The sequence below is a fragment of the Salminus brasiliensis genome, chromosome 20 (genome assembly GCF_030463535.1).
Source record: "Salminus brasiliensis chromosome 20, fSalBra1.hap2, whole genome shotgun sequence".
NCBI lineage: Eukaryota > Metazoa > Chordata > Actinopteri > Characiformes > Bryconidae > Salminus > Salminus brasiliensis.
Genome location: NC_132897.1, coordinates 3,999,310 through 4,013,429, shown reverse-complemented (window position 1 = coordinate 4,013,429; position 14,120 = coordinate 3,999,310). Strand labels below are relative to the sequence as shown.

At 45.6% G+C, this 14,120-nt stretch overlaps 1 protein-coding gene across 3 annotated transcripts in view; it reads right to left on the bottom strand.

The window, feature by feature from the left end:
* Positions 1–13,192, bottom strand: part of srrm4 (serine/arginine repetitive matrix 4) — a 106,090-nt gene extending 92,898 nt beyond the window's left edge. For 2 of the 3 annotated variants that reach the window (XM_072664791.1, XM_072664792.1), the window contains exon 1: positions 6,623–7,101. In XM_072664791.1, coding sequence (XP_072520892.1) covers positions 6,623–6,756 — 134 coding nt within the window. In that variant the 5' untranslated portion in view covers positions 6,757–7,101. Of the gene's footprint in view, positions 1–6,622; positions 7,102–13,133 lie in introns of those variants that run through there. The other variant, XM_072664793.1, reaches the window with a different exon arrangement.
* Between the last annotated feature and the right edge of the window lie 928 nt (positions 13,193–14,120).

Genomic DNA, 14,120 nt, shown 5'->3' with positions numbered 1-14,120 from the left:
ATTGAGGCGGTGCTTCTGCCTGCTGCTGGTCAGGTGCAATATAAGGCAGGCCTCACCAGCCCTGACTTGCAATCAGAACCTCGCGCGAGAGACCACAAGCTCTCGCGCATAATGACACACATGATTGCCAGGGAGCGTTCTGGAAGGGACGCCGCATTGCCATCACGTCGAGATGTCATAAATTAACTGGAGTTGATGTGGCAGTGCAGGCTCTTGTAAACACATTTATCTGCGCGCACAATTCATTCTGTTAACATGAGCGGTGTTAAATGCCAAGAGCCCGGTTTAAATGCCAGATTCCATTATTTGATTTATGAATCAGCGTCGACACTCCAGAACTCCTTCATGTTCGCCCCCACTCACCGCTCAGCCACCCCAGCATATCCTGCCTTTCCTTCGCTTTTCCACCACAAGTTAAATATAGCTGTCAAGGACACGAAAATGGTTGGCAAAAGAGCCCGTCAAAAAGCTCGCGTCCGCTCTCACTTCTTGCGTCAGACGGCCAATTACTCAAAAAGGAATTTCAAAGGTCGCCTTTTAACATGCCGAGCTGATGCCAGAATCTTTCAGCGTCCTCCTGAAAGTCTTACCAAGACTACGCAAGAGCAAGGTGTTAAATGCCGGCAGTTCAATACCATCTCCCCAGTGCTCCGCAGCTGCACTTTTCATCACCGCGCTGACGAAGCTCTGGACTTACTTCTGGCTAAGGAAAATGGGCCTGCACTTTGAAGAGCCTTCTCCAGCTCCGGAAGCCTGTGTTGTAATGTTGCAGAGCTTAGATTACAGTGGAATTAGAGAGGAACCCTGGAGGCCTGGCTGCCGTATCAGCGCTTCTGCAGACGCTTCGCTGGGAGCCAAAGCTACAGGACTGACAGACGTCCCACCCAACCGGTAAGACAACAGTGCTGTGGCTAAGAAGTACACATAAGCAGACACATGTGGATGGGGTAATAATAGCTGAAGTTAGAGGTAGGCTACATTTTGCCAACCCTTAAGCGAGTACGATGTCACTGGTGGGACTTTAGACATGAAGCAACAATCAGCCCTAATTTTACTTTAATTATTACATCAGAACTGCTGGTTTGTGTTCCCGAGTGTTTGAGAACTAAGCACTTCTATGATGTCTCACCCTCTTAAAAATCAAGGTGCTGCAGAGGGTTCTTTAAGCGATGCCTTAGAAGAACCAATAACCATGTTTGAAATAGAGGTGAATGAGTGTGAAGAACCTTTCATAGAAGTAGTGTTGTGGTCAGGACTGCCAGAACCGAGTCTGAGTCGACACCAAGACCGGGACACATTAGGTCCAAGTCATGACCAAGACTTTTAATAGTCGAGTCTAAGGAAATGGCAAGACCAAGACCATGTCATTTTCCTTTAGTTTAATACTGTAAATAATCTGTGTTCTGTGTTTTTGTTACTTGTCATACGTGTTGCTCTCACCAAGACAAATTCCTTCTATGTGTAACATACTTGGTGAAATAAAGAGATTCTGATTCTTCTGATTCTATACATATAACATTACATCATTTATAGCCTAAAATGATTTATTTAGAATTATTCATTTTAATTATCATTCATAAAAAGTTTTGGATGAAGCACAATCTATCATTTCAGAGAACACAGTACCCGGTTCTTTGGTTCCGCGCTCTATTAAAGCAATGATGGTGAAGATTACGAAAAGATACAGTAATAAACAGGCTGAGCTTCGGCTACGGCTTCATGGTCATCTAATCCCTGTCCTCACTGCTTCTTTAGTCTAACATCTGCTGGGCTAACAGGTCCCTGCAACCCCCTTTAGCCTTTCCCCCTTGGGCCATCTGCTCCCTCGCTACACACACACACACACACACACACACACACACTCACACACACACTCGCCCCCGACTTTACCCTGTATCTAAAACTCTCTGCATTGTTAATGAGGTTTGTTACTGAGTAGCTGACAGCTTGCAGGCATGCAGTTAGTGAGTGTGTGTGTGTGTGTGTGTATGTGTGTGTGGTTGGGCCCTCCAGCTGAAAGGGAGTGCACCCACCCTCTTTGCCCCAGTCAGAGTGCACTGGGAGTGGGGTGGGGGTGGGTAGTTCCTAATTACACCCACAGGCCTCCAGCACAGCTCAGCCACACAGAGGAGAGGAAGGAGGAGGAGAATGGAACAAAAGTAAAGCAGTAAAGCACTGGAATGAATAGACCTACAGGCACACAATGAGCGAGCGGAGGGTACGTACACACACACACACACACACACACACACACACACACACACACACACAGTAGTTCTGCTTTATGTGACAGCGACCATGTCCTGACCCATATCCTCACATTGTATAAACACAAATGAGAGTGTGTGTGTGTGTGTGTGTATACACAGTACCAGTCAAAAGTTTAAACACACCTGGTTGAATTTCTGCTGAACCACATTTTTGATTTTGAGAACGGGGGGTTTCATGTTGGCCCTTGTAGGACCCTGGTAGTGTATGTGTACGTGTGTGTGTGTGTGTGTGTGTGTGTGTGTTTGTGTGTGTGTGTGTGTGTGAGGGTGGAAATAGGTCTCAAACCCTGCAGCTACAGCATGTTAATGTATCTAATACACACACATTTACTTATTTAAGAAGACCAATAAATAGCCTTAATAGCTTATCTGACCAAATCATCTCCATCTTTCAGCTCAACCTACAATCTAGGCCTACCTGAAGCCCCCCAGCCACGACATCCTAACTACAGTGGATCCCCGTGTGTCCCCAGTGTGTCCCCAGTGTGTCCCCAGTGTGTCCGTAGTGTGTCCCCAGTGTTCCTTTATTTATTTATTTATTTACTTACTTACTTAAACTGTAAGATAATTCTCAGCACACATTCAACCAGGTGTCCAAACTTTTGACTGGCACGTATGTGGCATGTATATATGAGTTGAGTACTTACACCTACTCTAAGTTACACCCATTGCTGACACAGATGTGCAAATGCACACACGCAGCTTGTCTAGCCCTGTAGAGAGGAACTGCCAATAGAATAGGACTATCTCTGGAACAGATAAGCATCATGACCCTATTGGCACCATGCTGCCTAGTGCCAGGCGTGGGCTAGAGGGGTATAAAGCCCCCCAGTATTGAGGAGCTGTGGAGCAGTGGAAGAACTGTGTTCTCTGGAATGATCATGATGATGATGATGATGATGATGGTGCTCCATCCAGTACTTTTGGGATGAGTTGGGGATTTGAGGATGAGGAGGCATCCTGGGAACATCCTGACCTCGCTAACGCTCTTGTGGCTGAATGCAATCACATCCTCACAGCAATACTCTAGTAGATTTCCCTAGTGGTCTTCTCTGGACAGTAGAGACAGTTACTCCATCAAAAGCAGGATTTATAGCCTTGATTTCAGAAGAAGGAGCAGGTGTCCCAATACTTTTGTCCATATCCATATTGAACAATATGTTGTGTGTGTGTGTGTGTGTGTATATATACATCATGCATATGTATCATGAGAAAGTGTTTCTGTGCCATCACTCTGGCTAAATCTGTCCATCATCCAGTGTTTACTCAGTGCATTTTGACGGGTCCACAGCGGCGGAGCCGGCCTGCTAGCTAATGGCTAACGTTAGCTGATTGTCAGAGTGGGCTGAAGGGCAAAGCTGAAGCACCCGAAGAAAAACGCAGACCACTTTAAAAGCACTCCAGTGTGTGTTCCTCAGCACAAGGAGGGCTGAGGTCTGAATTGTGCATCTCCTGCAGCGAGAACAGCAGGAAGGAGGAAAACGGGACGGAGACTCGCTCGCCCGGTGCTCGCCCAGCGCTCGCCCAGCGCTCAGTGGAATTAGCTGCGATTATTTGTTTGTAAACGTGGGCGTCCGACTCACATCAACATCACTGTCACTCAGAGCCTGGAGGCTGGAGAGACTTATGAATATGTACAGAGTGTGCTGGGGGAGAGGGGGAGAGAGAGAGAGAGAGACTGAAGGGGAATGGATGGAGGGACGGTGAATAAGCAAGGGTGGAGAAAAGAGGGAGAGACTGGAAGAGAGGAAAAGAGATGGAGATGATGATGTGAAAGAGAGAGAGAGGAGTGAGGGAAAGAAAGAAAGAGAGGGGGAGAGAGAGACTGAGATAAATGGATGGGGAGTGTGTGTTTGAGAGAGAGAGAGAGAGAGAGAGAGAGAGAGAGAGAGAGAGAGAGAGAGAGAGAGATTAAAGGAGAATGGATGGGGAGAGAGAGAGATAGAGAGACTGAAGGAGAATGGAGGGAGAAAGGGTGGAGAAAAGAGAGGGAGAGGGAGAAAAAAAGAGAGAGAGAGAGAGACAGAGACTGAGGGGGAATAGATGGGGAGAGAGAGAAAGAGAGAGAGAGAGAGAGAGACTGAATGGGAAAAAAAAGTGAGAGAGAGACTGCGAGAGAGAGAGAGAGAGAGAGAGAGAGAGAGAGAGAGAGAGAGAGACTGAAGGGGAATGAATGGGGAGAGAGAGTGAGAGAGAGAGAGAGAGAGAGAGAGAGAGAGAGAGAGAGAGAGACTGAAGGAGAATGGATGGAGGGACAGTAAATAAGAAAGGGTGGAGAAAAGAGAGGGAGAGGGAGTGAGAGAGGGAGAGGGAGAAAAAGAGAGAAAGAGAGAGAGAGGGAGAGAGAGAGAGAGACTAAAGGGGAATGGATGAAGCAAGAGAGAGAGAGCGTGAGAGAGAGAGGGAGAGAGACTGAAGGGGAATAGATGGGGAGAGAGGAGAGAGAGAGAGAGAGAGAGAGAGAGAGAGAGAGACCAGAACAGCAGCATAGAAAAGAGCAATTCCTTAAACGCGACTGTGTGTCAGACTGTCTTCCGAGCTCATCCTGTTGTTACTGTGGCGTTTAGACTGAAATATGCAAATGAGCTCTGTTCTGATTGGCTTTCCTTGCATTGTCTCATTTAGAAAGTGCAGTGGAATAAGGCTCCAGTGTGGTGCTGGAGTAAAACTAACCCCATCCAAACAGTTCATTTCTAAAAGGGCCATGACCCGGGCCTGAGTGGTCCAGCAGAATAGAGCGCGGTCACTATGACCACTATGAGGGTCGCTGGTTCGAATCCCGGTCATGCTGCTAGCCATCGGCGGCTGGGACTCTGAGAGCAGAGTGGGAATTATTATGACCACCTGATCTCCCCATGTAAAACTAACCCCATCCAAACAGGGCTTTGGACATTATGATGTTCTGGACCTTGGCTTGAGGACATGTCCTCTAACTGGACGATGCTCTAAGTAGCATCGTTTAAAGAACCCTGAGCAGAAGCTTCATTTTTAATAGGGTAGATTTCATAAGTGATGAGAATAGCTCTATATTAGAAGCTGTGTGTGTGTGTGTGTGTGTGTGTGTGTGTGTGTGTGTGTGTGTGGATCCTCCACCACATTCTTGGAAAACACACTTCTTATCTTGCTGGAGGCGGCCCTGCAGTCATAAGCAGACACTTGCTGCTGTGTCCAGCTAAGGTCCAACAAGTGTGTTGCTACTATGTGTGTGTGTGTGTGTGTGTGTGTGTGTGTGTGTGTGTGTGTGTGTGCACATACAAGCATATATGATAAAAGATTAGCTGTTGAAGACGAGGGAAGCAGGTTCTGAAATTGGATGATCAGTTAATTGTGCCAATCTCTATCAATACTGTCCATAGACAATATGGCCAAAAGTTTGTGGACACTCTAACCCAGAGTGTTTCCTCTGAAATCAAGGGTATTACCATGAAGTTACTCCTCCTTTGCTGCAGTAACAGCCTCTGGGAACACTTTAGACTAGCTGTGTTGGAACATTGCTGTGAGGATTTGATTGCATTCAGCCACAACGAGAGCATCAGTGCGGTCAGGTACGGTCTGATTTTTAGACGATTAGTTCTGGGACTCCAGCTCATCCCAAAGGTACTGGATGGAGCTCCATCTCTGTCTCTTCAGAGAACACAGCTCCACTGCTCCACAGCTTAATGATGGTGGTGGAGGTGGTGGGGGGGGGGGTGGAGTGGGGGGCGCCGTATACCCCTCTACACTAAACTAAGAGCCCAGAGTCAGTGCTTTTCTGTGGAGGTACTACAATAAGCTGCGTGCTGACTGATTAGAAGGGGTGTCTGAATACTTTTGGACAACTTAAACTAGAAGACGTGTTCCTGTGCAGTTTGTATATACTTGTAACTACTAACACACACACACACACACACACACACACACAGATGTCATATACAGTACATTATCTTCCATCCGCACCCTCTCTCTCTCTCTCTCTCTCTCTCTCACACACACACACACACTCACACACACACACACACACACTCACACACACTCTCATCCCTTTCATCCTCAGTGGGCCAATCCATAACACTCTGTTCCATCAATCCAGTACCGCGTTCATCAATCCCACACACACACACACACACACACACACACACACACACACACACACACAAACAGTGCATTTTGCTCAGTGTGTGTGTGTGTGTGTGTGTGTTTTCATGTACAAAGATACACACAGTCCCTCATTACCCCCTAGTAACACACACAACTCTCTCTCTCTCTCTCTCTCTCTCTCTACACGTGCACACACACACACACACACACACACACACACAGTAAGGCTGTAAACCGACAGCAGGTATAAAAGGGTGAAAGGTTGTTGAACTCACGCGCTGCTCTGAGCTCGGCGCGCGGCGATGCTCGCGATGATGACGCTCTCTGGCCTGGGCGTGGTTACGGCTCTGCACGCGCCTTTCCACAACTTCTCCAGGAGCTGCTTCTGACCCTGCAGCACGGTGGCCATGGCAACAACCCCGCGCGCAAGGGGGTAAAACCAGCAGGGCAAACGGAGTGAAACGCGGAGCACGCGGGAGAACTGGAGCGCGCGGGAGCTGTCCAGGTCCTGAATCCCGCGGGTTTCTCCACCTGTCCTCCTGAACTGCTCTCGCGCTCTCTCTCTCTCTCTCTCTCTCTCTCTCTCTCTCTCTCGCGTGTTGTGCTTTCGTTTGGGTGCAGAGAGCGCGTGAAGACTGGGGAAGACTGTGAAGCTCAGCACGTGCCTCCACCTTCACCTCCTCCTCCTCCTCCTCAGCGTGCGTGTTTTTGTAAGCTGCTGCGAGCGGACGCGCGCGCGGGAGAGGGACAGAGAGTGTGTGTGTGTGTGTGTGTGTGGGAGTCCAGCTGATGGAGGCTTGTTTTGTCAGGAGGAGCCAGTGACGTAGAGGAGGAGGAGGGGTAGAGACACACACACACACACGCACGCACACACACACACACACACCTCTCGCTCTCTCTCTCTCTCTCTCTCTCTCAGAAAGTTTGGCCCATGGGTTCCATGATGGCCCCGCATATGGATGCCCACCAGGGTCCCATTAGGGTCAGTGATGAGACCAGAAGGGGGTTAACATGGGACCCATTTGAGATTAGGGTGGGCTGTAACGATGGAGCCCAGTTGGGTCCCAGTAACAGGACACACCCCACCTCACAGCCCATGCCCACCTGGAGCCCACCTAGCCCACGTTCCACCCGCGAGCCCCACATGAGCATGCTGTACTCTCTCTCTTATCCGGTCCACTCCCTCCGCTCTGGGAACGTCCACAGGTGTTTGTGTCCATCCTGTGGAGCTGAACAGTGGACTGACCACCCCAGAGTCCAGCCCTCCACATCACTGAATGTGTTTGACAGGATCTGGAAACACCAACATTGTGCTTCCACTCACTGGCCACTTTATTAGAAACACCAACATTGTGCTTCCACTCACTGGCCACTTTATTAGAAACACCTAATTTGTGCTTTCACTCACTGGCCACTTTATTAGAAACACCTAATTTGTGCTTCCACTCACTGGCCACTTTATTAGAAACACCTACCTTGTGATCTATTTCTGGCCACTTTATTAGAAACACCGACCTTGTGCATCTACGGACTGGCCAATTTATTTGAAACACTTACTTTGTAATCCATTTTTGGCCACTTTATTAGAAACACCTACCTCGTGCTTCCACTCACTGGCCACTTTATTAGAAACACCGACCTTGTGCATCTACGGACTGGCCAATTTATTTGAAACACTTACTTTGTAATCCATTTTTGGCCACTTTATTAGAAACCCCTGCCTTGTATGTCCACTCACTGGCCACTTTATTCCGATACAATGTGAAGAACAAGTGAAAACGGCAAAAATTGAGATACGAGTTTTTGGGTTTTTTTACAGCATTTTTTGTTAAATTTTTAATTTTAAGAATTTCAAGACTTTTGACTGAAACCTCTTTCTTTAGTTTTGTTCACACAGTTGACCCCCACCTCCCCCCTCCCCCTCCCCAGCTCTCTCTCTCCCTATAATGAGACAAAGCTCTGTATCCTCTTCCCTTAATCAGCATAACAATAGAGCTGAGGGTGGGCAGCAGACGGAGCATCAGCCACATCGCCCCCCAGCAGAATCCCCCCATTGAGCGAAACACACGCTGCACCTGCACAACACAACACACCCACAACACCAGTCACCAGCACTGACCCTAACTCTCCTAGATCCCCCCTTACACTCCACAAAGCCTCTTCAAACACCCAGCATTAACCCCTTCATCTCCAGCTGACAGCTGAACACCTGCTTTGTATTTTCACTCACTGGCCACTTTATTAGAAACACTGGCTTTCTGCTTCCAGTTACTGACCACTTAATTAGAAACACCTAATTTATTATACACTTCTGGCCACTCTATTAGATACAGCCACTCACTGGCCACTTTTTCAGAAACGCCTACCATGTGCACCCAGTCACTGTCCACTTTATTTGTAACATCTGCCTTATACTTCTGCTCACTGGCCACTATTTTAGAAACACCTACTTTGTAATCCACTTTTGGCCACTTTATTAGAAACACCTGCCTTGTATGTCCAATCACTGGCCACTTTATTAGAAACACCTACTTTTGTAATCCACTTTTGGCCACTTTATTAGAAACACTTGCCTTGTGCTTTCACTCACTGGCCACTTTATTAGAAACACCTTCTTTGTAATCCACTTTTGGCCACTTTATTAGAAACACCTGCCTTGTATGTCCACTCACTGGCCACTTTATTAGAAACAACTACCTTTTACTTCTTTTCACTGGCCACTTTATTAGACACACCTATCTTGTGATCTATTTCTGGCCACTTTATTAGAAACACTTGCCTTGTGCTTCCACTCACTGGCCACTTTATTAGAAACACTTGCCTTGTGCTTCCACTCACTGGCCACTTTATTAGAAACACTTGCCTTGTGCTTCCACTCACTGGCCACTTTATTAGAAACACTTATCCAATATTTCCAGTCTGAATTAAAGGTACAGTTGATTTTAACTGGTCGTGGTGATTCAGCGCTGTTTGTTTAAGGGATTCTAAAAAAAGAAATAAGCATAATTCTGTCACACTGTCTGTTCTGTACGGCACACACCATGTCTGTGATGTCTGTCACACACACACACACGCAAACACATTCACATGCAGATCTAATAGGTATGCAGAGACACCCAGCTACGCTCGCTGCCTTGATTAGTTATGCATATTTTAACCACTAACATGAAACTCAATGTGTAACGCCACCATCCACTTAACGCTAAGTGGAAGCCTCATCAGCGTGCTTTGAATAAAGATTACGACCAAGCACACTCGAATTAAACCAAATGCCAACGCGCAGCATGTTCAACTAATCAACCAATATGTTTGGGTTATGCTTCAGAATACTGTACTCTACCTGATCCTGTTTGTGTTCTGTCTGGAGCGAAGCGCGAGCTCAGATGACTGCCGAGCCGAAGGGATTCAAAATAAAAAGAGGAAATTTGTTTACAAACTCCAAACCATATAAAACACAAGTCTCCGTCAAAACAGGCCAAATCGCCTCGTCTCAGAGGTTCAATAAAAGTCCTTATAAAATCATCTGAGCTCCTTTATTCCTTTCTAAAGCTTTGATTGCTTTGGCATCTCCATCCATCACAGCATCTAACAGCCTTTACTCCACACTGGATCTGAAACTCCTCAAATGCTGGAAATCTCCACAATAAAACAAGACAATGGTGGAGCAGCTACTACAACTACTACTACAGACACTACTACAGCCACTGCTACTCCACCTATGACTTCTACTGCTACTACTATTACTATTACTACTATTACTACTACTACTACAATTATTATTATGACTTTTCTGCCACTACTAATACATTGACTGCTACTAACTACTACTACTTACACTACTACTGATACTAATACTACCACCACTGACACTACTACTGACACTACTTCTACTGCTACTACTTACACTACTACTGATACTAATACTACCACCACTGACACTACTACTGATACTACTACTACTACTACTACTGACACTACTACTGACACTATTACTACTACTACTACTTACACTACTACTGATACTAATACTACCACCACTGACACTACTACTGACACTACTTCTACTACTACTACTACTTACACTACTACTGATACTAATACTACTACCACCACTGACACTACTACTGATACTACTACTACTACTACTACTGACACTACTACTGACACTATTACTACTACTACTACTTACAATACTACTGATACTAATACTACCACCACTGACACTACTACTGACACTACTTCTACTACTACTACTACTGACACTACTACTGACACTACTACTATTACTTACACTACTACTGATACTACTACTACTACCAATGACACTACTACTGACACTACTTCTACTACTACTACCAATGACACTACTACTGACACTACTACTATTACTTACAATACTACTGATACTAATATTACTATCACTGACACTACTACTGGCACTAATACTACTACTTACACTACTACTGATACTACTACTACTACTTACACTACTGCTGATATTAATATTACTACCAATGACACTACTACTGGCACTAATACTACTACTTACACTACTACTGATACTAATACTACCACCACTGACACTACTACTTACACTACTACTGATACTACTACTACTTCTTATACTACTACTGATACTAATACTACCACCACTGACACTACTACTGATACTAATACTACCACCACTGACACTACTACTGATACTAATACTACCACCACTGACACTACTACTGATACTAATACTACTACTACTACTTACACTACTACTGATACTAATACTACCACCACTGACACTACTACTGATACTAATACTACCACCACTGACACTACTACTGACACTACTTCTACTACTACTACTTACACTACTACTGATACTAATGCTACCACCACTGACACTACTACTGACACTACTTCTACTACTACTACTGACACTACTACTGATACTAATACTACCACCACTGACACTACTACTAATATTACTACTGCTACTGCTAAGTTAAGGGGACATATATTATGTTTATATATATATTTATATTTCATGAGGGAAAATGAATGTTTTATTTACTGTACATCTAACAGTAACAGTAAAACTCTCGCAATTTAATGACTTTTATAATGAAATAAATAACAATTTCCACATCCTGAAAATTATCATTCACAGTAAAATCTCACATCACGTCAACACGCCTCTGGAGCGGATTTGCATTTCTCGCGCAGGTGTGTGGCCCACTAGGTTACACCGAACTACTTACGGAAAGGGAGTTTAGTATGTTGAACACACTCTCAGGGGAGCTGGAGAGACTGTGAGTGAGATAAGTTTAATGCTGTATTCTGAGAGAGCGAGAGAGAGCGAGGGAGAGAGAGAAAGAGAGAGAGAAATAACACTCATTAGGATGTGCTGCGGCGTGTCTCAGGCCATCCGTGACTGTCCTGTCCCGATAACGCATAACACTTCTATTTCTGACGCTTTTCCACATCCCCATAAACAAGCAGGTGAGTTGACCCGTGTTTTCACACAAAATTAAGCTGCATCTTCCTGTCCTGCCTGTCCCGTCCTGCCGAGGTGTTGGTAATGCCACCCAATCAGCCGTTACATGAAAACCACTGACAGGTGAAGGGATTAACATTGATGATACGGTTCCTATGGCATCCGTCAAGAGGTGGGATCTACATACTAGGCAGCAAGTGAATGGTCAGTTATTAAAGGTGATGTTAAAAGCAGGGAAAATGGGCAAGGGTAAGAACCTGAGCCACTTTGAAATGACCCAAACTGTGACTGTGGCTAGACGACTGGGTCAGAACACCTCTAAAACATCAGGCAGGTCTAGTGGGGTGTTCCCGGTATGCAGTGGTCAGTACCTATCAAAAGTGCTCTAAGGAAGGACCACTGTGAATGACCAGCAACAGGGTCATTGATGCTCATGAAGACCCCGCCTCACAATTTACAGGACTTGGTGCCAGAGACCACGGGATGCCGTCAGATGTCTTGTAGAGTCCATGCCTCGAAGGGTCAGAGCAATAGGGGGACTTATGCAATATTAGGCAGATGGTTTTAATGTTATGGGTGATCTGTGCAGCATTTTCATAACTATTCTATTGGCAGTACTTCTTCTCTACAGGGACTAGACGAGCTGTGTGCATGCATTTGCACATCGGTGTCAGCAATGGGTGCAACTTAAAGTAGCTGAATGCATTCATTAGAAGGGGTGTCCACAAACATTCGGACACATAGCGTACACAGTAGGTATACTGTATAATTGAACAATAATAGACTGTGGTCCATCTGTGCTGCACAGAATGTCTGAGCACCACTGTGAGAGTCATTAGTGGTCAGTTTCTAACCACAGGGCCACTGCTGACCAGATATTACTTGCATGGTGGACCATTCTCAGCACAGCAGTGACACTGACATGGTAACGGCATGGGGCAAGGTAGTGTGTGTGGTGCTGGTAGGAGTGAGTCACGCTGGTGTTGCTGGGGGGTTTTGGACCTGGACTGTGTCCACCACCCAAAAATACACAGCCAAGGCTTGCCCTGACCACAGATGAAGAGCTACAGGATGGCTAACAACCTGTGCATCAACAGAAGCCCTACTTAGGTCTCTATCAGTACTCCAAGAGAGGGGTTTCTAATAAATTGGCCAGGGAGTTCAATTCTAAGAGAAGTTCAGTGGAGATAAAGACATGTTCAACCTTTCCGGCAGTTTGTTCAATAGGCGTTCCTCCAGGGATATCCTACTTCAGGCTCGGCAGAATGACAAAGTAGATGAGGAAAAATGACACGGACCTCAGATATCTTCTCAGTCTGACGCCAGACAACGAAGCTTACACTCTCCATCCTCCTCTTTGGTGGTGTATGAAGTTAATACAGCCTCTCCCTGTCATCACATCCCAGCCTCCTCCTTCCCTTCACCCATCGCCATAGAAACCACTCTGCTTTCTTGTCAGGAGATGAAGCGGAGTTGCGCCGACTGTCCAATCATGTCGCTTTTTGTGTAATTCCAGCAGTCAACACGTCGAGAGGCGGCACAGAGCTTCATGTGAACGAGGGGGATGGGGGACAAAAACAGCTTCCATAAAGCAAAGACGTAAATAAAACTGCATTAAAACGTCACTCTGCAGAGCTCGACATCTAAAACAAGAGTTTTCGGACATGTTTAATATTTGTGGTGTGTGTATAAACATACACACACACACACTTACACACAGAATATGTGAGCCTTTATAAAATAATTACTTATCCAATATGTATAAGCCAAAATATAATGATATGTTTTATATAAATTAATTATAATGACAATGACAAGAATGATAAGATTTTCATATAAATATGTATGTATATATATTATTAAGTTCCCTTGACTAAAAAAAATGGTGGTAGAAAGGTGGTTCAGGCTCCTACAGATGGCGCTGCATGAGACTGATGGGGTTATAAGTACCTGTGGGGTGTGCCATGGGACTCTGAGAACAGTTGATTCAGTGCAGTGAGCGTCTCGTTGGATGTGTGGAAAATGGGTCTCAAAGCAGATACAGTTAGTGATTGGCTAAAATGAGTAACTGCATTTGGGCGTGTCCAAAGGCCACAGTGTGCCGGAAGTAGCTGAATCTGCAGGTGTATGGAAGCTTACGGTCATACTGGTCTACCAGCAGTGGCAAAAATCCCAGTCTACAGGAAATTCTCCTCACAATTGTGGCCAAATTCTGTTTATGAGGAGCAACATGCCTGAAGCTACACCTCCCTAATCTAACGTCCTATAAATTCTATCTCTACCTT